The sequence below is a fragment of the Poecilia formosa genome, unplaced genomic scaffold (genome assembly GCF_000485575.1).
Source record: "Poecilia formosa unplaced genomic scaffold, Poecilia_formosa-5.1.2 Scaffold36, whole genome shotgun sequence".
In the NCBI taxonomy this organism is placed as follows: domain Eukaryota; kingdom Metazoa; phylum Chordata; class Actinopteri; order Cyprinodontiformes; family Poeciliidae; genus Poecilia; species Poecilia formosa.
In genome coordinates this window covers 924,152-951,756 of record NW_006799975.1, presented here as the reverse complement: position 1 = coordinate 951,756, position 27,605 = coordinate 924,152, and the positions used below count along the sequence as shown (strand labels likewise).

The 27,605-nt window shown below is 41.2% G+C and overlaps 1 protein-coding gene and 1 long non-coding RNA gene across 3 annotated transcripts; one reads left to right on the top strand and one right to left on the bottom strand.

Moving 5' to 3' along the window:
* Positions 1–2,454, top strand: LOC107836043 (uncharacterized). The gene is made up of 3 exons (XR_001661899.1): positions 1–68; positions 117–1,483; positions 2,376–2,454. It is a non-coding gene; the product is annotated as an uncharacterized LOC107836043 (long non-coding RNA).
* Positions 609–27,605, bottom strand: znrf2b (zinc and ring finger 2b). 2 transcript variants are annotated; one of them, XM_007550417.2, is made up of 5 exons: positions 26,742–27,605; positions 11,012–11,107; positions 2,668–2,773; positions 2,381–2,454; positions 609–1,488 (listed from the first exon to the last, which is right to left on the bottom strand). In XM_007550417.2, the coding sequence occupies exons 1-4, from the start codon at positions 27,154–27,156 to the stop codon at positions 2,397–2,399; spliced, it is 675 nt and encodes a 224-aa protein (XP_007550479.1). In that variant the 5' UTR covers positions 27,157–27,605; the 3' UTR covers positions 609–1,488; positions 2,381–2,396. The 2 variants fall into 2 exon arrangements, with proteins under 2 accessions (XP_007550479.1, XP_016526145.1); XM_016670659.1 differs by lacking the exon at positions 609–1,488 and having other exon boundaries at positions 2,164–2,454; positions 26,742–27,604.

The window sequence follows — 27,605 nt, the reverse complement described above, 5'->3', positions numbered from 1 at the left end:
CTTCTGTTAACAGGATTCCTGCTGAATCAGTGACTGATCTGGTTAGTGGTTCTGTTTTGGAACCAGCGGTCTGGTTCCCAGCTGAGCAGGAGGTCCGGTTCCCAGCTGAGCAGCAGGTCCGGTTCCCAGCTGAGCAGCAGGTCCGCTCCATGCAGCAAGGGCGTGAAGCAGCTCTCTCAAACATTTGTTCAGTGATTCAGTTCTGCAGAAACACTAAACCTTGCAGAGTATTTTTGGTCCTGTTTCTACTGCAAATGTTTAAGTCCACCTGAAATGCAACAAAACTAACTTAAAAACAATCCTCTCAGCAAGATAAAGAGCTTGTTTTCAGTTAATAATTCCTTAAAATAATAATAAAAAAGAAGCACTAGTTCCGCTAGCAGATTATTTCACTTATAACATGGAAAAATGTCTTTTTAAGGAGTTATTGACCTAAAACAAGCTGCTATGTCACTTCAAGTGCATTAAAATATTAGAACTAGGGAGCAGACAATAATACTTTGTAAGATTTAGTGTTTTTGTTGTGAAAGCAGAGAGAAATGTTTTTGCAGTTTCTACAGTAAATGTTGGGGGGAAAAAAAGCTGATCCATTTCTGTCCAGGGAGAAAAATTCAACTACATGTTTTTCCCCGTTTTGCTCTGGATGGGCGCACTTCCCCAAAGTTTTTTTTTGTTTTGTCTCATTTTACTCACCCTTTTAAAACACTCTGCTATAATCCCCAACACAGCTATATATTAAAGTATCTGTAAATCAATGCAAAAGAGAAGCCTGTTGCCAAGGTAGAGAAAGTGCTGTCGTAAAACTTCTTGAAATGGAAGAATAAAATGAGCTTTTTGCTTTTCTCCTGCTGGCACCGGCAGCCTGCAGAGGCCTGAGGCTGGTAACTGATGCAGTCGGCGTTGCATCTGCAGAGCCCTGCTGCACGGTTCGGGGTTAAAAAGCACTCATGAGACGTGTGACGGACGGTTTTCACAGTTGATTGGCACCGTTTGGCGACAGCTGCCGGTGCAGACAGGGGCCGCCCGGCTCCCGGCTGCTTTAATGGCAGTTATGGTGAGATGATTCTGCAGCAGAGAGCTCCTGTCCCATCCCGCTCGGTGCTCAGCATTGCTGCAAACAAGGCACTGGGAGAAAAAAACCGACGCTGACGGAGGAGGAGAGAGGAGGGCAGCGGAGCTGAGCTACAGCAGCAGCAGCACCACCCTGCTCCTGTCCTGATGGAACGTCAGGCCTGACTGAGCAGATGTGTCCATTCATTGGGAGAATAAAAAGAAAGTGCAACTCAAACATAAGCCCCCCCCCCAAAGAAAAACCACACACACATAGTTTATATCCCTGAAGATTCCTCCAAAGAGATTTGGCATACTGCGGTTCTACACCGTGCGGTTGGTTGTTTGGGAAGGGGCGGGATGGGTCAGCCAATCACAGTGTTGGCGGGGTCCGACAGTCTGGCTGGATCCGAGCTTCATTCTGTCAGAGTGGGTTACCTGGGATCACATGACGCAGAACAAAGACACAGAGTCAGAAACGACCTGCTGACGTCTTCAGATACACATCAGTTCAAACACTGGAGGGTGTGCTTCTACGACAGGAGGTTGTTCCACAGAGCAGAGGAGAGTTTGGACTGTATGAACATTTCCCCCCAGAACTCTCTGACCTTCACACTGAACTGACAACCTGTTCTCTCCCTCACCAGTGGTGGCACTGCACCAGAAATGGAAGGAATCAGCACAAAAAAACACTGAAGAAGAGACTGAAATCTACTTCGTTCTTCAAGGAATATAAAGACAAATGAAGCAGCATCAGATTTTAGAGGTTGGAGGATTCTTCTTTTCAGATCACGTCTTTTCTCTCGCTAATGCTAGATAAGTTTGTCTTCTTTTTATTTACCCATAATGCCTTGCGCTAGTTCATTTGTGTTCACACAATGCACTGAACTGCAGCAGAGTTCACTTCAACCGAACCGAGATTAATCTGCATCATGTAATATTACGTGTTAAATGTTTCTTATTAATCGCATGCGTCAACATGCAGAGCCCTAAAACATAAACATACATAAACACGATCAGTGTAAACAGCTCAGTTCGGAGCTTCATCAACAAAGTAAAGTCTGCAGAATTTTGGAAAATTTACAGTAAGGATGGGTGTAACATAACAAAAAGTGGAAATGCAATGAACTTTTATTTTGCTGACAGGAGCCTGTATCCCACACTCAGCAGCTCCTGCTGCAGTGGGCGGAGTCACAGCTCAGCATCTGTTCTGGACTACACAGTGGAAACGCTCACAGAAACGGACGAGACAAGAGAAGGTTCCAGGAACAGAATGGACTGCTCAGGGCCTCCTGGTGGGTCAGCGCTTCCGCTCTGGGTAGAAGGTTACCTGTGCAAAGGAAGCTTTAATCTGCCGGGTGCTCCGGACACGATCTGTTCACCTCAAACCACTCGTCGATACAGCTGGAACACAATCAGAGCAGAACATTCACTCACAGCATGTTATGTCATTAAACCTAGCAGAAACGCATGGTGTAAGCTGTTGGATGATTCTGCACCATATGGAGCCACATGTCAACTTTTACATTTTAAGATGTGTAATGAAGCATAATGTGTCATTTCTGGAGTCTGGCGACGTTCATGTGAAAGAACAAGGACTAAAAACGAGCTTCCCACCCTTTGTGATAGATGCAGAGGCAGGGCAGGCGGGCGATGGTGTTTCCCTGCTGCAGCTCCTCCAGGCAGATTGCACATTCTCCTGCATCCTTAGGCAGGACGTCCTCTAGTGGCCAGAACACACACAACAGCACAGGCATGAGGAAGAATGATGGCACCATTTCTAATGCCATCCATATTGAAGAACTGAGATGAACGCTGCTGAATTAAAGGGACAGTGCAGCAGTTCATTCCATATTATTATGAAAGGTAGATCATCACAAACCAGGAAATATGAACTGTGAGCTGCAGGCGCCTTGAATGAAATATGTAGTTTTTTGCATATGCAGTCAGTGAAGTAACCACATCCTGCCTGCTGCTGGCAGAGGGAGCAGGTTACTGCACAACGTTTTCCCCTGATGATTAAATGGAGGTATTCATCATTTTAAAAAACTGATAAATTAGTCTTATATTAGAAATATGTCTGATTAATGTCAGCATAGTTCCTCCAACTTGATCCTTGGTAAGTGCAGAATATGCATCAACTGGCAGTAGTGAGGTTAACCATTAATTGTGATGAATCGATTATAGAAATAACCATCAACTTTAGTAATTGAATAATTGCTAACTAGAATATACAGAATAACATGCAATCTGCTAAAATAACACACAGAGCAGCAGTTAAGACAAAACTTTACAAATATATACATTTATGAAAAGTATGCACAGCATGCCAGCCCCCCACAATTACTCAATGGATCACCAGAATTATTGGTAAAATCATTGATTACTAAAATAATTGTTGGTTGCAGTCCTATGTGGGATACATACAACACTTTGGCTTCATTAAACCCAGGGCAGCGGCCCTTTGTGTGGCCTTTGTTCATTAGAAGTTGGACAGGAAGTCGGGGACAGAGAGCAGGGAAATGGTTCAGGTCCAGGAATCAAACTCACACCTGTAGCCTGGTGTTCCTGCTCTACCAGTGGGCCACAGGGCACCCCAACCAACACTATAGTCAGGACAAATCTTGATTGTTTTCAGCTAGTTTTAAGGCAACACATTTTAATTTTTTTTTTATCAAATAAATGAAGTAGTATCATTTATAGTAGTAAAAAGTACAGCCAGCTTTAGCCCCATTGTCATTGTGAAGTGGCTGATTCAATTTGAATCAAACTGAATCAAATTCAGTTTGATTCAGCAAACTGAATCATTCCTTCACATTTCATGACATGTTGTTAGGAATAACATTTTATTGAATCATAATGATGGATTGTCTGTTGCTGCTGAATGATAGATCTATAGAGCATGGACTGCACCCACACTGCTAAAACAAATAAAATGATTTGGAACTGGTTTATTCACTTTAACTTCAGCCATCACACTAACTAGTTCAATACTCAACAGTAACCCCCATGTTGCTTGCTGCTACTCTTTATGCATGCTTTAACTGCCCACATATGCTGGCATTTCCCAAAGGTCAGTGAAGGTCTCACTGATTTACCAGGATGGGTTTAAATGTCCTCACAAATGTGTTCATACCCTCAGTTTAATATTGTGGCTTTGAAGGCCACAGGAACCCCCCCGCTAGCCCTATTTCCAGTCAGAGTGGCAAGTGTGTGTGTGTGTGTGTGTGTGTGTGTGTGTGTTCCTATGAGTGAGCCCCTCCCACTATGAATAGCATTGGTCTGGCTCTTAAGTGGAAGTCAGCATGTGCACCATTAAACCCATCACCTGCAGCAAAACACACAGAGTCATTAGGGCTGATCTTATGTAACCGTGGATTAACCCACATACGCCGGCAAAAGCTTGTTATTATGGGCTGGAGCACATGGCATCCAGCTCACTGAGGCCAAAAGCATCTATAATGCACAGAGTTTGCAGTGGACGAGACTGTGGGTAAACACAGACTGAAACCAAATCTTTGTGCTTACTACATAGAGGTGTGTGTTGACTTAATGCCAGAACAGAAACATTACCTTAGAGCAGGGGTGGCCAAGTCCAGTCCTCGAGAGCCACCATCCTGCAAGTTTCAGATGCATCCCTGCTTCAACACACCTGAATCAAATGACTGGCTCGTTATCAGGCCTCTGTAGAGCTGATCCCGGTCTGTTGGAGTAAGGATACTTCTAAAACTTGCAGGATGGTGGCTCTCGAGGACTGGACTTGGCCACCCCTGCCTTAGAGAATCCAGTTTTACCACACATCAATCTGAGAAGGGTCATACAGGCTGGTTCAGAGTTCATCAATCTACAACAAAAGTGATTTATAAGGGGGGAAAAAAAAAACACCTCGGACTAGGAGTGGATGTCCCAGCAAATTCAATCATGCATTGATCAGAGTAACCCAAGAGCTTCATGTCAGACTCTGCATGCCTCAGGTAGCATGCTCAAGGGTCAAACTCATGACCAAAAGAGTACGGCTGCTTTGGAAGTCCGGCCAGGAGAACGTCTCTTCTTTTTAAAAAGAACACTGCAGCAAAACATTGGTTTGCCTAAATCATAGTTAAAAAACACCAATGTTCAATTTGTTCTGCGGCCAATGGACCTGGACAAGGACCTGGGCACCTTGCAAGCTCTGAGTCTGCCATCATCTCCTCTGCATATTCTCTAGCAAAATGTGAAGCAACCTGAAGCTTGTTCTTTTAATAAGACAATGATTCCAAACATATTGTGAAACTTAAGACTTATCAAATGACCTTCAATCACCCTTAGTTTATTCACACCAGGCCTGGACCTAAAGAGGGCATTAGTTTTTTCTCTGGTGGTTTTTGCTTTCATATTGTATCTTTTGCAAATGAACTATTCCTTGTAAATACAGCTGTACAACTGACAACACAGGTCTGTATTCACACCAGAGGCAAACTGCACCAGAGTTGCTTCCTTGTTTGCTCCGCATATCCACACTCGCACAACAGGTCCAGACCAATAAGGAAGCAAACTTTGGTCGGTTTAAAGCAGACCTAAAATGGTAGATGTGAATACATCCTTACGTTCCAGAGAAGATCTTCTCTGATCCAGTATGGTTGATCATCAGAAAGGTGAGGGATCAGTCTAAAACGGAGCAGGATGACCTTGTTCATGTTCTGAAGACTTAGAATCAGAAACATGAAGAACAACACTGGAGATATGCATCTTCCTCATGGACTGAAATCTGGCCTCCTGTTGCAATGAAGGCCTGCGTCAGCTTCACCAGTGAGCATTTAAGAGTCATCCAGAGGAAAACTCTTTGTGTCACCTGAGGCAGACCACTTTATGGTGCAGCTCATTAAAGCACAAGATGCAGTAAGAGCAAACTTGAGTTCTTTGGTTGAGAACAACACTGCCTGCTGTGTTAGGAAAATGACCCAAAATCAATCACCAAGGCAACAATGAAGTTTTTATAGAAGAATTACAGAAAGTCCTTGAAGTGACTGAGCCAGTGTCCAGACATCTATAGTGCTGAGGATTCTGAGACTGAGGAGAATTTTAATGTTTGATTGCATAAGACAACATTTCAGTTCATTATCCATCCATCTATCCATCCATTTTCTTCAGCTTATCCGGGGTCGGGTCGCGGGGGCAGCAGCTTCAGAAGGGAGGCCCAGACTTCCCTCTCCCCAGCCACTTCTTCCAGCTACTCTGGGGGAACCCCAAGGCATTCCCAGGCCAGCTGAGAGACATAGTCCGTCCGGCATGTCCTGGGTCTTCCCTGGGGCCTCCTCCCGGTGGGACGTGCCCGGAACACTTCACCGTGGAGGCGTCCAGGAGGAATCCTGACCAGATGCCCGAGCCACCTCAACTGGCTCCTCTCGACGTGGAGGAGCAGCGGCTCTACTCTGAGTCCCTCCTGGATGACCGAGATTCTCACCCCATCTCTAAGGAAGAGCCCAGACACCCTGCGGAGGAAACCCATTTCGGCTGCTTGTATCTGGGATCTCGTTCTTTCAGTCATGACCCAAATCTCATGACCATAGACGAAGGTGGGAATGTAGATCCATCGGTAAATCGAGAGCTTTGCTTTTTGACTCAGCTCTCTCTTTAGCATGACGGACCAGTACAGCGCCCGCTTCACGGCAGATGCTGCACCAATCTGCCTGTCGATCTCCTGCTCTCTTCTTCCCTCATTCATGAACAAGATCCCGAGATACTTAAACTCCTCCACTTGGGGTAGGACATCCCCCGCTGACCCAGAGAAGGCACTCTACCCTTTTCCGGCTCAAGACCATGGCCTCGGATTTGGAGGCACTGATCCTCATCCCGGCCGCTTCACACTCGGCTGCGAACCGTTCCAGTGAGAGCTGCAGATCACGACCTGATGAAGCTAATAGGACCACATCATCCTTCAAAAAGCAGAGATACGATCCTAAGGCCACCAAAACGGATCCCTTCAACACCTCAGCTGCGCCTAGAAATTCTGTCCATGAAAGTAATGAACAGAATCAGTTCTGGTTCAGTTCATTATTAAAAAACAAACAAACAAAAAAACACCTCGTTGCACATTACTGTTAATATCAATCATTGACAGTCAATGTACTGTAAAGGTCTCACTAAGTAATTGAAGGAATAAATATGGACCAAGATTAAATATTGTCTATGTAATGAGTGCAAAAATGTTGGTCTGTTATTTTAGAGCTTCCTCATTAACATGGGGATTGGTAAATTTACCAATCTGCTGATCAACACGCTGACCTCCATGCCATCCATTCTGTATTATGGCTGTTTTAATAGAAATAGATGAGTGTGTTTCTGAGCAGGCTGGAAATAAGACTGGGGAACATCTCTGGTGTTACATTCGCATAGCAGCTGCCATGTGTGCTTGCTATGAACCACCAGTGGATATATTTAGGGACCAGAAGGTGCTCTCTCTGTGCGTGTGTGTATGTGTGTGAAAACAAAACATTATTCGAGAGTCCACGCTGCAGTTTTTGTTTACATGAGATGTGGCGAATTTGTACCTTCTTCAGTTCCTGTTTCTGAATGAATCTGCTAGAGACCCACATTGACTGCTGAAGGGAGCAACTGCTCAGATTAGACAACACTGTGAAAAACAAATGAGCATTTTGCAGATTTCTTCTGTTTTTGTTACACTTAAATGTTTCCTATTTATGAAGAGGAAAACCATCTATCCAAAACAACCTGGCCATATGTGAAGAAGTCATTACCCACTAAACCCAGTAACAGGTGGTTCCATCCTTGGCAGGAACAACTTTGTGATAACTGATGAGTCTTTTCAATCACTGTGGAGGAATTTTGGCTGACTCAGCTTTACAGAATTATTTTAATTCAGGCACTCGGGCACATTGCAAAGATTTCCATCATTTTCAGCCTGTTTCAGGTCATACCACAGCACCTCAATCAGCCTGCCAGCAGTCTGGGTTTTACCGGGCCATCTGAACACTTTCTGTTTTTGCTGTTCAAGATTTTCTGGTGCAGAGCTGATGTCAAGATTACAGGTCCTAAAGTAGTGCAGCAGCAGTCACTGACCACCACACTAGGTTAGTCCCAAAGCCTTAGAAATGGTTTAGTAACCATTTTTGGATTGACTTAGTTTCTTATCCATTCTTAGATTTCTTTCAATCGGGGCATAATGTGTTGCCATTTCAGATTTTTCAGCATACAACATTAGGTCATGTTTTCAGAGTATTGTGCGAAGTTCGAGTCAAAGTTATATTGATTCAGTAGCAGTGGTGGACTTCTATAGTATGCATATGTGAACGCTGAAGCATGTATGATAGAAATTTTTAACATGTCCAAAGAATTGATAGCAGCCTGATTAAACCGTTTATGCTCCAGAGTTAAATGTGTAGCAAGGCAATGGCAGAACTTATTATCCTATGGCGCCAAGTCAGCCACTGGATGTAAAGGCAAATGTGTAAAAGTGTGACATGGGTATTAGTGTTGATTCAAAGGTTGACATGCTAACAGATGGGGAGTTTATGTTAAACTCTGACTCTTGAAACTGGTGCCATGTGATCCAGGAATTAGTTTGGTTTTTGATAGGCCAAATTTAAAACACAGTAACAGAGGGTAGGTAGGTCAAAATGCATGGTTCAACTGATTATTTCCCCCTGAATCTATAAAATGTATTATTTATATAAATGTAATTTCCAACTCAGTTTAGCACTGTTAATTTTTTAATAACCTTTGCTCTAAAAGCTGGGTTTAACGCCCAGATCAGAGATCAACTGATCAAGACTGTGAAGCGTTCACAAGCACTGCCAGTTGTTAATAGCGTTGAGACGTTTATAATGTGGCTCTGATGTGGATCTCTGGTTTTGGAAAAGTGGAACCAGTTAAGACCAGGACCACTTAAGAACTGGAATTGGTAGAAAAACCAGAACAGCAGCCGTCCGCCCCCTCAACACTGCTCCATCACCTACAACATAAAAGCCTGCCTCTCCTTCTGCTGAGGCTCCAAGTGTGGCATTTTCCTCACGTGCTCCTCCATGCAGAAGCAAGCTAATAACACCACAATTATCATATGACTGACACAGGAAGACACAGAGGAATCTGTCTCAGCTGAACAGGAAACCCGTTTTTTTACAAACAGGAACTTGACTTGGCCCCGAAAGTGTTCAGCTCAAAGAGAAGTACAGTGGAAATGTGGAATGATTACGGTTTCAGAAAGGAACAGTTTCACAAGTTTACAAGCTCATGTTCATGTTGAACAAAAGGCGACGAAGCAACAAAACCCCAGGAAGAAAGCAGAGTAATGAGAAAGGCCTGCAGGGCACATTAACCATGACTCTGCTGTCCTTAAATACACAACAGTGAGAAAGACAAGGAGAAGCTGCCCTCAGGCAACCACAGCATTAGTCTCTGCTTTTGGAAACATTACAGGCAGATTACACAAGATTTCACAGGGAAGCAGGCTGGAAAAGGAGCCTGCTGTTACATAACCAAAGAGCTGGGAGCGCTTCATTTTCACACAGACTTAGTCACTTTTTGAACATTAGAACTTGTTGGTGGGAGCGGGGTGTTATTAGTTCATACATTGTGCTCGTCTGCCTTCATTAAATGTTTTTTTTTCCTCTTGTTTCAGTAAAACAACTCTTCTGGTTTGAAATACAAGAGTATTTCAGCTATATGCTTGATGTAGCTTGATGTTGAACTGATATAACCGAATGTAGTGAATCATCAGCCACTACAGAGGATGTCAAATCAGCCAGAAAAAAAAAAAAAAAACAGCATCTGATCAGTCTCACTGATAGTTATTCAAATTTATTTTATGCAGTTGAATTAACCTCAATGGAGAAAAACAAGGAAATATTTATAAGCAAATCTAACAGTTTGTTAAAGATATTCAGAAACAGAGCTGCACCTAATGATTATTTTGTAGTTGATTATGCTATCGATTAAACTGACAATTAATTATAAAAAAAATTGGCAGGTTCTGCAGGTTTTTCATTTAAACACTAAGGCCTTTTTATATAATATTGGAAATTTATTTTAAATATGCAAAGAAATAATTCAAATCTTTCTTTTTAAATAAGAAAATATTGAGAATTGAAGATCCGTTTGTTCTGAGATATTCCCACCAGACTGTCAAAGATGTACAGATGTTATTGCCCAAAACCCGGACACTATGAGAAGAAGTGATGTTTTCTGGTTAAGGGTTGGTTAAGGGTCTGAGGCGTGTCCTTGTAATGGTTAGCTGCAGCGTAAAGGTCAGGGTTAGGGTATAGAAATGAGGGTCAATGTAAAGTCCTTGTGAAGATAGAAAGACATGTCAGAAGTGTGCATGACAGAGAAATGAGAGACGGTGTGTGTGTCTGTGAGGAAGTGAAAGGAGAGAGAGAAGAAAAAAAATGGGTGCCAGGGAGACGCACATATCAAAAACAGTCACATGTTAACAATGAACTTCACCTATCATCTTATCAGTGTTTGCCATTTAAAGTCATGGAGTAATCTGCTGAACCTGGAACCTTTACTAAAGATCCAACCTTGACCACAGCGTGTTTCCTCCACAATGAGCTTCTTATTTAGCGGAAACATCCCACTTGAACAATAAAACATGTTACTATGTTACGGGTCAATAATCTTCAGACCTGAGTTCAGAAAGCCGGTGTTGTGCGGCTCGTTAATGCTTAGATAAGTTCAGATACTTCTCTGATAAGCCTAATGTAGGGCTGGACAATAAATACATAACAATATACATCACAATAGACACATCATAAATATTAATAGATGATACATCTGATAGAATGTTCAATATACAATATAAAAAATATTCATTTAACGCTGGTCGAGAACCGCACAGTATTCTGGGGGATGTTGGTAAAGCATACTGTGGAAGAAAGTCACATCTCTATTAGCACTGGATAGAAGCGCAGCATGCCAGTAGTCAGTAGTTTAACTCTAGTTAAAAAGGAGGCCTCATTCTTACCGTTATACGTGACGCGTGGTTTGGTTAAACACAAAACCAGGTGAAGATCCATCTCATCTGAGGACAAATACTTGGAGCACACTGGACACTTGAACCCTGACAAAAAAGAAGTAAACAGAACAGTGAATGATATGTGGGAGGTGGAATGAGAAGAAACTGTGAAAAAACAGAATTAGAAGTAAACTGGTAAATGTGACAGTTCACGTGGACTTGAATTAGGTGTTTTTACATTTCCTTTCTAGTTTTCACACCTCAGTTTGTCTCATGACTTTATGTTATGGTAAATAAGAAAAAAAAAAGAGTTTTAATGCTAAATGCACATGTGAACACCCTCACCCTTTTGTCTTTTCAATCTGGACTCTGAACTATAATGAACTATGAGATCTTCAACTATAAAAATGTTTTATGGAAAACTAGGTCTATCAAAATAGGTCTAAAGTTGCTATTCCACATATTGCTGAGAAATGTAAACAATAATTGCGAATGGGAAAGGGAAAAGCTTTCAAATCATTACATACAATGTAACATAAATACTAGAGGTGTGCCGATCGATCGGCCACCGATCATAATCGGCCGATTTCCATGAAAAAGTGTATGATCGGTAATCGCCGATCACGGTCTCTTGTTGCCGATCACACAAACCGATCATCACCTGCTTCTCATTTCGCAGCCTGCCTGTGCAGCTGGTCTCCTCTTTCCTTTATACTGCGCAAACGCGTAGCAACAAATCCTAAGCGATGTGGAACTATAACGCACTGAGTGAAAGGGGAGGTTTGCGTGTTGCGGCGGAAAATTGAAGCACATCAAAATGCATCAACACAACGAATCTAATATGGCATAAAAACAGTGCCATACTTGACAGAGTTTGGCTACATCGAGGCTCACTGCAGTAAAAAAGACATATGGAGCGATCAGATGGCAGGTAAAGCAGCGCACAGCTACAAACACTCACCCGGATTAGCATGACGGTCGGAAAGCTAAACAAATAACCCGCAAAATTATTTAAGTCTTCGAGCTGCGATGTAAGACGCTGGTTCTGCTCTCGCTGTTGAACCGCTGCTACGAGCTGCAGGTAGTAATATTTCACAGACGGTAGTGACTCTCACACCGAACCTCTGTTTGAAGCTGCAGCATCTAACTTAAAAAAATATTTTTACAAACGTATTAAAACGTTCACTGTCCTTACATGAGACAGTGAACCTGAAAAAATTATCGATCTCCTCTGCCTCCTCCCTGTTCTGCATAATTACTCCGCTCAGTCAGAAACAGCCAATCAGAACTAGCAGTAATCAGCTAGCCGCCATGCTATCAGGAAGTTTTCATTCAGTAACTCAGGATTGTTTATTGTAATGGATCCTGTTTTTGCCTTTGAATGTTAAGTTTTATACTTGAATTTTTTGGCAATGTTGAGAGGTTTTATTTTGACTTTTACATTATTTAGCCTCTTCAGAGACTTCATATGTTTTCAGTCTGTTAAAGATAGTATTATCAATGGCAGTACAATTTGCACAATGCCTGTTTAGTTTTTTTCTTGGAAAAAGTTATTAAAAACAAGTTTTATATCGAAATTAAGGTGAATTCATGGTTCCTTTTTCCACATAATGTAACCGTAGTGCTTATGATTAAAGAAATAATAATTATGTGATCGGTAACGGTGATCGGCCCTCAAGGGTGATAGGAATCGGAATCGGCAGCAAAAAACCTGATTGGCACATCTCTAATAAAATACCCTACAAATAAAATCAACATCAATATAATAAGAGCTGCCAGTCAGTGTTCGTACAGCAACAGCTCTAATCAGTCATCAAGCACAGCAGATCTCAGGAAACTATGAATTTCTATTATTAATAGAAGGGAAGAGCAATAAAGGAGGAGAGACTCATCTATCATTTATTAAGCTATTACCTGCATCAGCTACATCTAAAGGAAACACGTAAAATTAAACCAAAACCTAACAGACATTTCTGTTGCTCTTCTGGCGGTGAAAAACCAGAAATCACACATTTGACCCTGAAGTGTTTAATCTTTTGATCAGTAGCTAAGCTAGACGACTCGACCACAGATTGTTTTGGCCATTTTGAAAAATTCTGCAGCATTAGTGCCACAGTTTTAACACTTACAGCTATGCACCACTGAAGAGCATTTACACAACGGCAACTCTAATCACTTGGCAATGACACAAGACAACTTTTTGGTTTATAACTATAACTGGAATTTTTTCCCTTTTCATTGACAGTTCTACAAACCAACAAAAAAACATTCTGTCAATCGACTAGATGGTGGTCTGTTGACAAAATTCAATCATGGTGATGATGATGGTAGGAGTTTGTAGCGCAATCAGTGGGTTGCTGGTTCGATTCTCATTCCGTCCACCTCTGTCACTTTGTCCTTTGGTAAGACGCTTCACTTGCCAAAGGTGAAGTGAGGACCTGACAGATTGCCCAGGGCAGATGTGACTTCTGCCCAGAAGCTTACACCAGTAGCTTGCACCATTCATGTTTATGAGAATAAGCGAATGACTGACTGTAGTGTGACGAGCTTTGGGGTCCTCTGGACTTCAAAAAGCACTGTACAAGTACAAGCCATTTACCAGCTGATAGTGATAATTAATGGTGGGACTTGATTAAAAATGTTTAAATGAGTTAATCGCAGGGTCTGTAATTAATCACATTGTAATAAAAAAAAAATTGACAAGACAAGCAACATTTTCATTTCAAAAAGTTTTTTGCTGAATAAATGGACATTTGAACTCAACAATGAAGATATTTACTGTTTGGTTCAAAGTTCCACAATATCCATTGAGCTTTCCAGTGTTTCATGAATTCCTGACCATTCATGGAACTTCTTTAGAAATGTGGACTGTAGATGCTGACGTTAGCATTATGGATGTCTGTGCTGCTGCTACATGTTTAGCATTGAGGTGCTACTTTAGGTTTGAATAGCTTCAATGATAGGCTAACTACTCTTAGCCCAACTTGAACACAACAGTAGTCTTTTCTGACTATTGAAGCAAAAATGAACCTTTAGTAGGACAAGAGAAGCAGCTTTGCCGTCCAATGCCGTTTGTGAATGTAGTTGTGTGTCAGATTTACAGGCGGTACAGGCGTACCAGAAACATGTGAATAAAAATAAGTGACTAATTGCATTAAAATTTAACACCTTAAAATCTATGTAATTAGTAGAAATTAGCATGCTAATGTGATAATGACAATGTCACCTGACCTCATTTAACATGGAGTGCCATGTCTCTGCATTGATGAACAGTTAACTCACCTCGGCATACTGAAGGCTTGAACTGACGGCACTGCTTACTTCCTTGTTAACTTAGCTAATAATCTGACCACTTGAGAGCTGTTCTGGAGCATTGAATTTCTTTCACAGACATGAAATTGATAATTAATTACAAATTTTTGTTCTTAAAAGAAAAAAGCCTGTCATGACCAAGATGAAGAGTAAATTCCTCATCCCTGATTCCGTTATACACGCACTGTATAGAACAGGAATGCATCAAAAGCAACATACATACTTCAATGAAACGGAGAGAAAACATTGCTCAATATCCACTGGACCTCGTCCAGTGGATATTGTTTTTATTCTAGTAATGCGTTTTTGAACATGCCAACACACAGAGCAAAGTAAGAAACACTGACAGCAGCTTTAAAATGATTCAGTTTAAACAAGCTTAAAATAATGGCACCCAAGTTAGATGCTGGCGTCAAAACCACTGCACTGCTCACATGCTGTACATGAAATTTTAGAGGGAGTATGTGCTTGCACAGGAACATCTGAACTATAAAGAAGAAATAAAAGGTTCAGGGAGATTCACAGTTAAGAAGTCTCCTGTTCCAGGGATGCATTCTGGATGGAACCAACCCTGGATTTCACTCAGCATTTTAAATATGCTCTTTACCTTCAGAGTGTCGCAAATCAGACAGAAATTTGTGTGCATTGTGTGCAGGGCTTACAAAAAATAAATAAATAAAAGAAAAAAAATCAGCCGTCCTACTGAGTTACTGATGGACTGAATAGATTAGGGCTACCAGCAGCGGGCTCTCTCCTGATTGTCCGACCTATTTAAGTAAATCACAACAAGCACAGATATGCACAGCAGTGTCTAACAAGATTTCCCAGCCATCTGCTAACAATCAGGAATGTTCTGAACATGGTAGGTGTGTTTATTTGAAAGCTTGCTGAGGTTGAACTGCATCCCTGCACCACTTCTCCTCCAGGCTTCCTGATCACAGAGCTGTGCCCCCCCTGCCAGGCTGGGATGACTCATCCAGTCGACTGAATGGGACAGTCTCTGGAGGAAAACAGATCTGCCATGCGTCTCCATGCATGTCTATTGCTGGTCATACTTGCAGCTGGATCTAGTGGATTTGTCCTTGAGAAACTCACATTCAGGTTGGAATATGGTCATTAATGACGTTCCTATAATTCTTTAACCTGGGGCGATTTTAAATTTTATCCCATTGCTACTCTTCAACATAAAATAGTGCAGTGAATTGAGCTGAAGAGCTAATAATACAATGGTTTTAAGTCTTGGGGATTCCTTTTTTTGACAATTCTCTGACTTGTCAGTTTTGCTTTTAGTCATCAAGATCATTAAAATGAAGTCAAGATGTTGAAAAATGTTGCGAGCATTTGACATAAAGTATGAGTTAGTTAGTTTGCACTTTCTATTTATTGATTCATTCATTTAATTTTTTCTTTTTACAAAAGTCCTATCTGGCACTTTTGCCTTTTTTCCCTGTCTAAGCTGAATGATTAATATTATTTGAAACAATTTTGGCTACAAAAAAATTCATAATACATTTTAATTAATGTTGTTTTGGTTGTTTGTTTACTTTTTATGGAAAACAAACCATAAACATAAACCATAAACAGATATGGAGAGGGTTAGATGATGGACCAGAGCCAGTGTTGGGTAGGTCTAAGTGTTGCACTGACAACACTTAGATCTAAGTGTTGTCAGGTCAGCAATCAGCTTAACATTCAGTCAGAATAAAGCTAATCATGATGACTGACCACCACACCAAACAGAAGACTAATGTAATAATGTGTGCTTGTTTACATTCAGAATCGTATTCAACTAAACTGATAACTACATACATTGTAGTGAATTAATTTGGTTGCTAAAGTATGCAACTTCACAACACAAGAGAGGACAAAAGAAAAAATAGAAGAAATAATAAAAAGGTTCTGCTTTCTGCAAGCATGGGGCTTAAAGTGAACAAACTGAAGGCTCCAGACTAGCTCTGCATAAACAAAGCTTCTTAGGTCAATTTGTGTGGAGGCATTATCCAAAATGTCACAAAGCAGCAATCGAAAAGCCAAACAGAGAGTGTCTCTGAATGAAAGTCTGGAAGAATTTAATAATGTGTGACTTTATTCCTGATCTAGCAGCTCTTTGTTCTCTCAAGAGAGCAGACAGTCTATTGATGAAAAGGCTGCAAAATGTGAAACTGTCAGAAGGAATTTTTATAGACCAATGGCATGCATTGTTTCTTTTCTTGTATCCCAAAGCAAAGTCAGACTCTTCCTGAAACTCAGTGTACTTCCAAGGAGAGCAGCTACACTTTTTAAGCATGGTGGTTCCAACCCATGTTCCAAAACTGAAGAAGTCTTTCGGATGAAACCAGAGACAACATCAAGTAAGGAGCAGAAGTCTAGTTACCCAAGAACTCAGTGACTGAGATTCTAACAGGCAATGGATTCTTTACGCAGACAATATGTTAAGAACCAGAATTTCTGAACTCTTCTAGCTTTTTATACAAGTCTTTATTCTCCTGATTGTCAGTCAAAAATTAATATTTAATCCTGGTTTGGTACTCCTTTGGTCCAAAACCGACTCAAATTGTTAACTTATTATATTTACCTTGTCATCTACTGTGGGGTCCTAGAAGATTCTAGGACTGTAAGGTCCTTGTATAACCACTGTCAGAGCTTGGGTTGCAATGCCAGCAGTAAGTCTGGCTTGTTTCCGGTGAGAGTTGGAGTCTGCCAAGGTTGCTCTTTGTCACCGAATCGGTTCATATCATTTATGGAAGAAATTCAAGGCATCCGAAATAAACAACTTTTGGCTTAGTTCCATTTTCAACATTAGGGACCAGGGCAGCCAACATAGGTTATAGAAATGACAGCAAGATAACGGTACTTCTTATCCTGAGGAAGAGGCGGATCTCGACCTGGAGGGGAAGTTGTTCCGTTTTAAACCTGAGAACTGACCAACCGCATTACAGGATCTCCAGTCAGAACTGGAGAGGACAACCATCTGGGCCGCCTCACGACTCAGCTGCAAACGCCTACAATGCAGACTTAAGATCTTGGCATGGATAGGTCAATAGGTCAAATATGACTGTCAAACAGTTATCTGTGGAATACGTGAATGAAGTGAGTAAGCGGGATCATGGGACTGGAGCATTTTTGTTTTAAAGCATGACAAGACTAACTGAGAATGGAAAAACTCCCAGCTGACAAAAATGGCTGTTTTCCTCCTTCAGTGCTTACGAACTTCACACTATTACCCAGACTTCCCCCTGTTTATGACCGCTCAGCATTTAATCTGCAGCTTGGAGAGCATCCCAGGGCTCCATGTTTATTACCCACAGTCCTTTACACAGCTCTGCTGCAGCTCCTGAATCAGCACATCTTCCACTTCATGCTATTAAATGGGATTTATGAATTACTATTGCATTGATCAGTTCACTGATCATCCACACTGCAAGGCAACCCTTCATTCTATAACTCAAGAAAGAACACACAGACATCAGGAGGAGCTGAACGGCTCCCAATCCTTTCTGTATGAACTTTAGTTTTCCACAAGGCTAGGCAGAATCTCTGAGTGAAAAGTAGCTGGAGCAAGGAGCAGGTCATCATCCCCGGCCAATTAAATCACCTCGTTTCTCTGCAGTCGGCCTGCAGTTTGGAAGAGCCCGACTCACAAAAGGGTGGAGGACACTATCCTTTCTTCCTTTCTGTTTAATACAGAAAGGAATTTATTTAAACTGTTTAAAACAGCTGTTTAATATAAGCTTTATTAAACAGCTTTAAAATCAAGACCCAGTGAATATCATTACTTTTTTTAAAAATAATAATTTTATTAGAAACAGAAGTCTCACCTTTCAATTGATACTTTTTAAAATTTTACACAAAAGTAAAAAAAAAGAAGCAAAAGACACACAACGAAATTGGTCTAGCTCAGAGTATGGGTGATAATTTCCTTCCCTGCAGTATAAATATGTCCTATTACTGAACTTTTTGGAAAGGTAAGCACAGCAATAAATCACACCCACATGTGAATAGTTGTAATCTGCGAATACTTGAGACCACCTCTAGAAATACTTAAAACTGCCTAATTCAACAGTTCAAATATTCCTTAATATGCATATTTAGCGGAAACTGTTGACACTACCGCTCATTTCCAAACCAACTACAGCCAATCAGTGCCAGTTCCAGGATTGGCTCTTTTACAAAACGCCAACCAATAGCATGTCAAGCAGCATTGTTATGTATTTCAACTCTGTTATTTTTGAATGACACTCAAGCATCCCAAGAGGTAGTGTTGTTTCAATGTTACGATTTTTCTCGTTTAAACAAGAACACATTTTGGTTTAAATGAAAAGTAATCCATTTATAGTGAGTCTTATATTTCCTTAAAATGACCAGGTTTCTTGTTTTAACAACATACGGTCCCTGAATTTATTTCTTTGCTCTGCCTGTTGAACTCCTTTGTACTTTAACCCCGTTATTGTTAACATTCAGAAATATATCAGTCTGATAACATTTTAACTTTGATTGGTTAAAACTGCTTAAATCAGCTGAAACAGAAGCTGAATGTCTGACAAGCTGTGAATTTATTTACCTTTCCAACAATCTGACAGTGAGAGAAGATCCATCTACTAGAGAAGGAAACTGCACAGAAAGTCAGTCCAAAATAACTGGTATTACCTTTCTAAAACTGTACCTTAGTACAGCTGAGGGTTACCATGCTGATATTAGAGCAGACAATCATTCACATTGATATTACTGGCACCTGTACTTCAGGGGGAGGTGTGAAAGAGGAAGTCGAGTGTAAAAAAGGAATCGAGGGGAGGGTTTGAATAAATGTGCTCTCAGCCGCATGAACAAGGCGTGTCTACCCAACGTGGCCCAGACGTCTACCTGCGTCAGGCTCTTTGTCTCCTCTCAGTAAATATTAGCATCATACACAAACACAGCCCTGGGAGACTAAAATACACCTCTTGGTTAATGGAAAAAAAGATTCCAAAAAGCAGACCCAAAACATGACCTTTATCACTGTTAAGCCCCGATTTAAAACAATGATGACAACAAGTTTGTCTTCTCATTTAGTGACGCAAGTTATTAACAGAGGGACAGCATAAAATCAGTTACAAGACAAACTCTTAACCCCTGGAATACAGTAAGAACAAAATATATCAAAGTAATTCCACCAACTTTAGTTTTTTTTTATTCTCATCAACTGAAGTCAGTGTTAAAAAGATTCTGACTGGAGGTGCTGTGGTAGCGCAGGGTTAAAGCACAACCCACATATGGAGGCCTTAGTCCTCGATGCAGACATCACAGGTTCGATTCCCGGCCTGGTGACTTGTCGCATGTCTTCACCTTCTTTCATTACCCACTTTCCTGTCAATTCACTATCAAATAAAGGCTGCTAGAGCCAATAAAGCCTTAAAAAAGATCCTGACTAACAATCTAGTTTTCCAGTATAAAAGTGTCCTGAAACACTGGAACTTTCAACTGTACTATTCCTGTGCTTTAAGTTCCTCATAATAATAACCACTTCTTTATATTTGCTGATGTCTCGTACTGATTTAAATCTTCACTAGTGAAGTAGTTCTGGCACTATGCACCTCATTTAAGCTGCAAAAAGAGGCAAGCCTTCTAATCACCTCGCTGTCTCCCAGATAAGGCCACGAGTCCCACCTTCAGCTTCTGGAACACCTAAAGGTGAACAGCAAAACGAGAGGAAAAACTAAAACCAGTCATGTGACTGCATGAGATCATGTGATCTCTTTATTTGTGTGAATGTTGCAGAAGGCCCAGCATGGTCAGACCGAAGTCCAACCGTAATTGCAGGACACTCGTTTTTAAACACACCCCGTCACGGTCCACAAGTTCCACTACACGGACCAGAACCAAGACGGCTGTTCAGTGTTGTCCAACAATTATACTTCCTTATGGCTTTGAACAACTGCGCCTCAAAACTATCAACTGGAAGTTCAATAGTCGGAGCTGGTTTAAACAACCACGAAATTCTGACCAATTATACAATAATTTTGCATGCAGATGGGAGTGAAAAGTTAGGCAGAAAGGCTGCGGTAAGAAGAGGTGGAAGAGGTGAGATCAAAATGACGTGTTTTTTGTCATGCAAACCGATTTAGGCAGTTCTGCTTGTAAATGTAGAAACTTTTGATTGCTCATAAGACAAATCACCACAGCTGATTGGATAAACATTCTGACAGCATTGCAGAAGAGGATCTCATTCAAAAACATAAATTCAACAGCTCAAACGTGGAAGTTGTCTCTATTGAACCTTTCTAGATGGCTGGGTGCCACAGTTGGAGGAGAAAAGGTGCAATTTTGTAACTTTCAATTTAAGGAGCAAACTGGAAACAAATGCGTAAGAAATGAGCCTTTGGTGGCCAGCTAAAGGCCGTTAGCAGGAGATGCAAGGAAGTCAGGTTAAGCAGCCACAAGCTTATCTCATCAGGACAGATTGCAGCTAACTAATACTGACTCCACCATAGCTCATCATTCCCAACAGGCCTCACACTGACCTGTGGGGCTTTTCCCAAGCAGGACACTGTTGATTCCCCACTCTGTTGTTGCACATGGACGATGATGGCACCAAGAAACTTAATAGAATAAAGTTAACTTTAAAAACATACATATACCAATCAGCACTGTTTTGCCTCCTCATGGGTTTTTAATAACTGGTCCGGTCTAGAGAGGGAAGAGATGGTCCCTTCTACCAGAAAGAATTATTCAAAACAAGAAATAGGACTGGTACCTCTCTAGCAAAACAATGGGAAAAAAATACATCACAGAAAGGGTAGAACAACAATATTGATAGTATTTTTATTCAAAAATAGTAAAAAAAAAACAAAAAACAAAATGTAATTCTTCTCAATAATTAAAAGAAAAAAACCTTTATCCATATCATAGTGACCAAACCTTCTAATTGGTGATCAGCTCTTTGTGATGAGCACTAAGTCTTGGTCTGGAATTAGCAAGGATCTCCAAGTACTACATCATTATTAAGGTTATCAAATCGTGCTCTGTGTGACAAACAAATGAGTGAGATTTTTTTGTCACACTGGACAAAAACGGCCCTGGACAATGCTTTCCTCAGGTCCTCAGGGGTCATGGTTATGGAGACTATAACATCAATAGCTGCAATATAAATTCAAGTTATCACTGCACAAACACAGAGATATTGTGTATGATTCTTTCTAACTGCATCAGCCCAGAAATCCAAGAACACAAAGCACCATGCCAAGTTCAAATTACTCCAACACTTTCTTCAACAGGGGCCTCCATGTTCCATCAGTTTGCATATGTTAGACTTAGAGTTGGAACAAAGTCTTAACTTTTTCATGATGAAGACTGAAACTTTACTAGATTCTGGTGTTTAACAAATGAAAAAGCTTTGCTGCTTTATTCAACTCGCAAATAAAAACGTTTATCTGAAGTTTGATTGTTCTTGGTAATGTAGGTGGTTTGGAACGAAGCCACGACTGTGTCACATCATAAATGTTAGATGAGCGCTAAGTCTTGGTCTGGAATCAGCCAGGATTTATATGTAACTGACCAGATACATATAAACCAAGGTGTACTGAGAGATTACAGTTCAGAAAGCCACCTGTGTTCATAGAAGTGAATGAAAGCTCAAGATTCTTAGAACGGTGTTTATTTCCTCAGTAATTGGGCACACTGTATTCTTTACTTCTACTCAAAACAAGAACATGTTCTCATTCTACAGACAGTAAAAAACACACAGCAGCATCTGCAGTTTTCTTTCTAAACTCCAACATTTACTGTGGAAACTGAAAAATGCCTACAGACTGATCTTTGCTGATAACTCTGAGTTTTGGTCATGTTCCACTTATTGCTTACTCATGGCCAAAACATGGCCATGCTAAGCGGGCTAGCTGGGGCACATCACAAACAAAATACAAAAACTCCAACTGCTACCCTGTTTTTGTGATCAAGTCCCATTCACACAACTGTGGAATGAAACCTCTCTGTGGGCAGAAGAAACACAAATAACACTGCATATGCCAGGCCTGTAGGGGGCGGTGAAACTTTGTGAACATTCATATCTGGAGTTGTTTTTTTGTAACCCTTCTGAGGTTACACATGTGATCTTGCTTATGTAATCTATGTCTATGTTCAAACAGATGCTAAAGCTCAATTCAGATTGAGGATTTTAGCAAATAAAAAATGGTCAAAAACCAATTTTTTGGTCATGCCTGCTGTGTGAACGTAGCCTGTGTCTTTGTGCACAAAGACAGGCTACAAATTAATATTATGCAATATTAATTTGGCCAATATTCCACAAATAGCAAATTTTGCTTTAACAATAGAATGATAATAACCTTAATAAGTTGAAGTGGTGCAGCAGTGCAAACAGAACACAGAGATCCACCATTGTGGATTACCATTATGCTGTGCGAGTGAAAATCGGGTAAGCACAATATGATGTAACTGATGTGACTGTTTCCAAACGTTTTCGTTTTGCATATGGACACAATTCACGTTAAGTTTCTAAACATGTCCAACTTAGAGCCTCTTGTCAATTGTTTGTAGTTTTTGTCTGACTAAAACAGATCAAAACATTACTATCCTCTTGCTGATATGTTGTGTACACTGAGCCTGGGGCTGTAGAGTCTGCAAAGGACTAATTGGGTTCTCTTAAAGTTCTCTGAACCTTGAACAGTTGGATCCCTTGCCTGAATTTGTAGAGAATATTCACTCCTTGGACTCTTTGCAGCTGTCCTGAACGCTTTTGGCTTGTGGATAACCTCATTTGTTTGGAAATGGCCTTATATCCTCGATGAGGTTGAGGAGAAGCAACAATTGCTTGTGTAAGGTCATTGCTGATTTCTTTCCTTCTTGGGATTGTGCTAACACACACAGCTGAACAATCAACAAATGCCCAAATATTCTGCTTTTGAGTCACACGGTGATCAAATGCTGCTTACCTGAATTCCTCTGAATGCAGCAAAGCTAGCCTATTTGCACAATGTTTGTTTTTTTTGGCCTGTTTATTGAAACAAATGATGACATAATGCAATATGTTATTCATTATGTCAGGGGAAAAGGTAATCATATCATAATATCTGTATACTCAGGGGTAAATGTCTTTATAGCCATTTTTATTAGAACACATTTTGAAAACTGTTCATCAGGTGCACCCTGAGTGGTTTTTAATTAAGATCCTTTATTCTTACTGGATAGAAAGAGAGAAATCTGCAAACATGTTTAACTGCATGAGTGTACATCACTGATTTAGTCATAAAACCTTTTACTGAAGACCAAAACTTAGCAGGTTATGTTAATTATTGAGCTCTCAGCTGCTGAGTCATGTCCATCTGACCAACCTGCTGGGTTTGCTACGGCCAGGCAAAAACCAAAAGATGGAAAGAGATACTAAAAAGAATAAAACAAACTTTGCCTTGATGTGACATGGTGCTGAGAAACCTCTGATTGAATGCATGCCCATTTAAATGTGCAGGAAATTCTAACGTGCTGTCTGTAGGTGCTCATATCAAAGGTCACACACCCACACACACACACACACACACACCTGAAGCCTGAGTTTAAGGTCCACTTAAACTATGACTGAAAGTAAGGCTCACCGAATCAATAAAACCACCACAGAATGAATTTGGGTTTAATTTTTCTATTAGTTTTTTTACATGCAAAAATAAATACATTAAATACATTAAAACAGAACTGAAGTTGGTGCTTCATCTGATTCTCACTGACAGCAAAACTTGCAACCTTTCACATTTGGTCCTGTTACAGCCACAAACTTTAATATCCTTTACCGGGTGAAAAAAGACCAACACGAAGCCTACAGCTGTGAGGTGGAAGGAAAATAGTTCATGGCCTTATTTTTTGTTTTTTATGTAGACAAACAAAACACGATTTTATTCTCAGGGCCCTTGTACTCTGATGTCCTAACAGAATATCCAGTCATTTAACTTCCTTCAGACGGCTGTTCTGTTTCTGGAGATCTAGAACACCACAGGGACAAAGTTGTGGAGAAGTTAAGTTCTAAAACTTTGAACATCTCCCAGAGCTCTGATCAATCCATCATCTGAACGTGGAAAGGATAAAACTACAGACTGTTATAAAACACTGGAGCAAGTTGGTTTACAAATAGATAATCAAATCTTCTCTGTAGTGGTACTACACTACAGGTTGTCAGATCATCACTCTGCAATAAACTTACAACTTCCTGCAATGTATATTTCACATCATACCAGTCAATGTCCCACAAACTGCCAGGAGTGTGGGACAGAAGAATGTGAATAGAATGAAATTTGTAAAAAAAAAAAAAAAAAAAAAAAAAAAAAAAAAAAAAAAAAAAAAAATTCATTCTTTCACATTAAAGAGAAAAAAAAGTTAAATCTGAAAAAAATAATTTGAAAGAAAATTAAATCTCAAAGTGCAGAAAACTACATTACATGTTCAGATATATACGTTATAAATTACTCTCAGAATATATTTTTTAAATGAGAAGTTTCTCAAAGGTTTAACTTTTGAAATGCATTTTTTTCACACTTAAATTTTTTCAATTTAGTTTTTGCTCGCAATATTATTGGAAGAAATTTCTCGCCCCAGTTCTGAAGTCCGTCCACAGAGAACAGACTTTAAAAGAACTTCTGTTAGTTTATAAATCACTGAACGGTTTAGGGCCGCAATACATTAAAGATCTACTGCTGTCGCTTCAACCTTCCTCTGCATCCCAAACATGGAGAAGTTAGCATTCAGTTTTTATGCTCAACTATTTTGGAACAAACTTCCAGAAAAATACAAAACTACTGAAACACTGAGTTTCTCTAAATCAAAGCTAAAACAGATTTAGAGTCGACTTTGATTATTAACAGACATCATTATAAATCATCTCCAGATCTTTTCTCACATGCAGGGAACAGTTACTCAAAATATTTCAGCTCAAATAAGCTTTTTTTTGATCATGAACAAGATGTATCCTTAGCACTACAGAAATGTGGTGCCACCAGTGCAGAGCTTGCTCAAGATTGAAAGGAGGATCGTCTTTCCTGTGGTCTGAATATCTGGGAAAACGTTTTCCTGATGGACAAAGGACAGAGCTTGAATCTAAGAAGACTATGTACACACCAGAAGCAGTGAAGGCGACAGCTGCCATGGCTCCTGTGTGGCCCCAACTGTGAAGCAGCCACATGTGTGGCCCTCTACATAATCCAGGTGATAATGTGTGGGTTGTTCAGCATGATGCATGCTGGGGCTCAAGAATCAGAATGTTATGGACCTGTGGCAGTAAACTCCCCAGATCTGGACCACAATGACAATCTGTGGTCAGGTGGAGGAATGGATCAACTCCAAGCACTGACAGGACAACAGTTAGACTTACAACCATTAGAGGTGACCAACTGTGGTTTTCTGACCAATCGGCCAATTCTGATTTTGTTTGGTCTGAAAAGTTACTAAATATAGTGACAAAGATCCTCAGTACGCAACAGAGGGGGTAACCTTTAACAAGCACACACATGCTATGTGACATGGTGGGCAGGTCTGTCAGTCAGCTCTCTCTCACAGCAGAGAAAGAGGAGGCAGAGGCTGATTTTCAGATCTTATAGGAGACAGATAAAACTTGGACTAAACAGTTTATCACAGCACAGCGCTGTGTCCTCCTTCTGCTCACAGCCAAACACTGGGCGACCCATCCTGGTCACACAGACAAGTGTTATGAGTATTAAATGTTTTGATAATGTGAAAGTTTCTCATCTCTTTTTTTTCTAGGTTTGAGTAAACGTTCTGGGGTGTTTGGTTCTTTTGGAAAACATTTATGAAGTTTCACTGATATCACTGTTGTAATCCTCCAACACATCCTGCCTGTTGGAAGAGCCTTCACTGCTCATAGGTTCACTTATGGACAAAAAATACTTACAATATGATATTACATGGTTCCCAGCTGTACTGAACTTGTAAAGTTGTTGCGTTTCTACAATTACAGACTGGGGTATTTTCTGAAGTCCCTCTAGATCATTATTTGTCATTCTGACGGGCTTAAGGTCATTATTTTGGAATATAAACAGAATAGAAGCCTTTAAACTGTAATGGTCTAGAAAAAGCTTTAACATTAGCTTTTATTTTTTATTCTACAGATTAAAACATAGAAGAAAAACTTTAAACACACATTTCTAAAGGCAGCAGAATCTGATTTAAAGGTGGCTTCAGTTTGCAGGTCAGGTAAAGAAAGGCTTTTGATTGTTTGGGCAGAACTTTAGTCTTAATTTTTCAAACACAGAACCGAACGGAACTTGGAACTCGTTAAAGAACCTGGACAAGCCTCGCTGTGTAAAATGATCTGCGGGACACTTGTTGGGTTTCTTCCTATGTGGACACGTAAATTAAAGTACACCTGAACGAACCGCTTGGTCTGTAAACAGAGTCACCGCAGGTCACTGAGCCGTCAACAGAGCACACCGCTTACCTCCGAACAGGTGAGGCGACAGGTGAGCGGGTAATGATCCTATCACCAGCCGATGACCATCGTTCCCTCTTCGGTCCCTGTCCGCTGCTTCCTCCGGGCTGCTGCCACCGGACTCCGGTGAGCTGTAGACGCCGCCACTGCTCGGTATGTTGATGCCAGACTGGGCTCTGGCGAAAGGACCCCCGGAGCCCCCCGCGGACCTGGGCCTGGCTCCGTGTGGGTGACCGGAGCTGGACGCGGCTCCAGTGGCTCTGGACACGCCGTGTGCGCGGTGCCGCCCCCTTGCCCCCGCTGCGGCGGTCCTGCCGCCGCTGCCGCTGCTGGAAGTAGAGGACGGAAGGTCCGAGCCGGAGTAGGCTCTGGTTCGTCCGTTAGCGGCAGAGTTGGGCGAGGGGCTGCTCTGTTTTGCCCCCATGTTAACCTCCGCTGTTTGGCTGTGATATTTAAAGAGGCAGTCTACGAGCCGCAGCGGGACAGTGCACCAGATTTCCGCCCGGGACAGATATAGGTACCGGGACAAAGGTGCTGGAAGAAAACAAAAGAAACAAACTGTCCGTTGCTAAGATCCCATCAGCCAGGGAGAAGTTCGATCAGCCATCCGTTACTCCAGCTGGAGATGCGTGGGAAAGTTTAGACGCCGTGACCATTGTTGCTCTCGTGCTGCAGGTACCGTAGGTCCCCTCCTGGTCTGAGCCGGCCAAGCGCTCCTCACTGCCCGCTGCAGCATCGCACCTGAGCGGCCGGCTCCTCGCAGCTCGCCCCCCGGCAGCACATTGCTGCCCAGGAGGAAGTGATGGAGGTGAAAGTCTGAAGCAAACCGTTTCTCAGCGGCACCAAGGAGACTCGTGCTAACAAAGCTCGAGG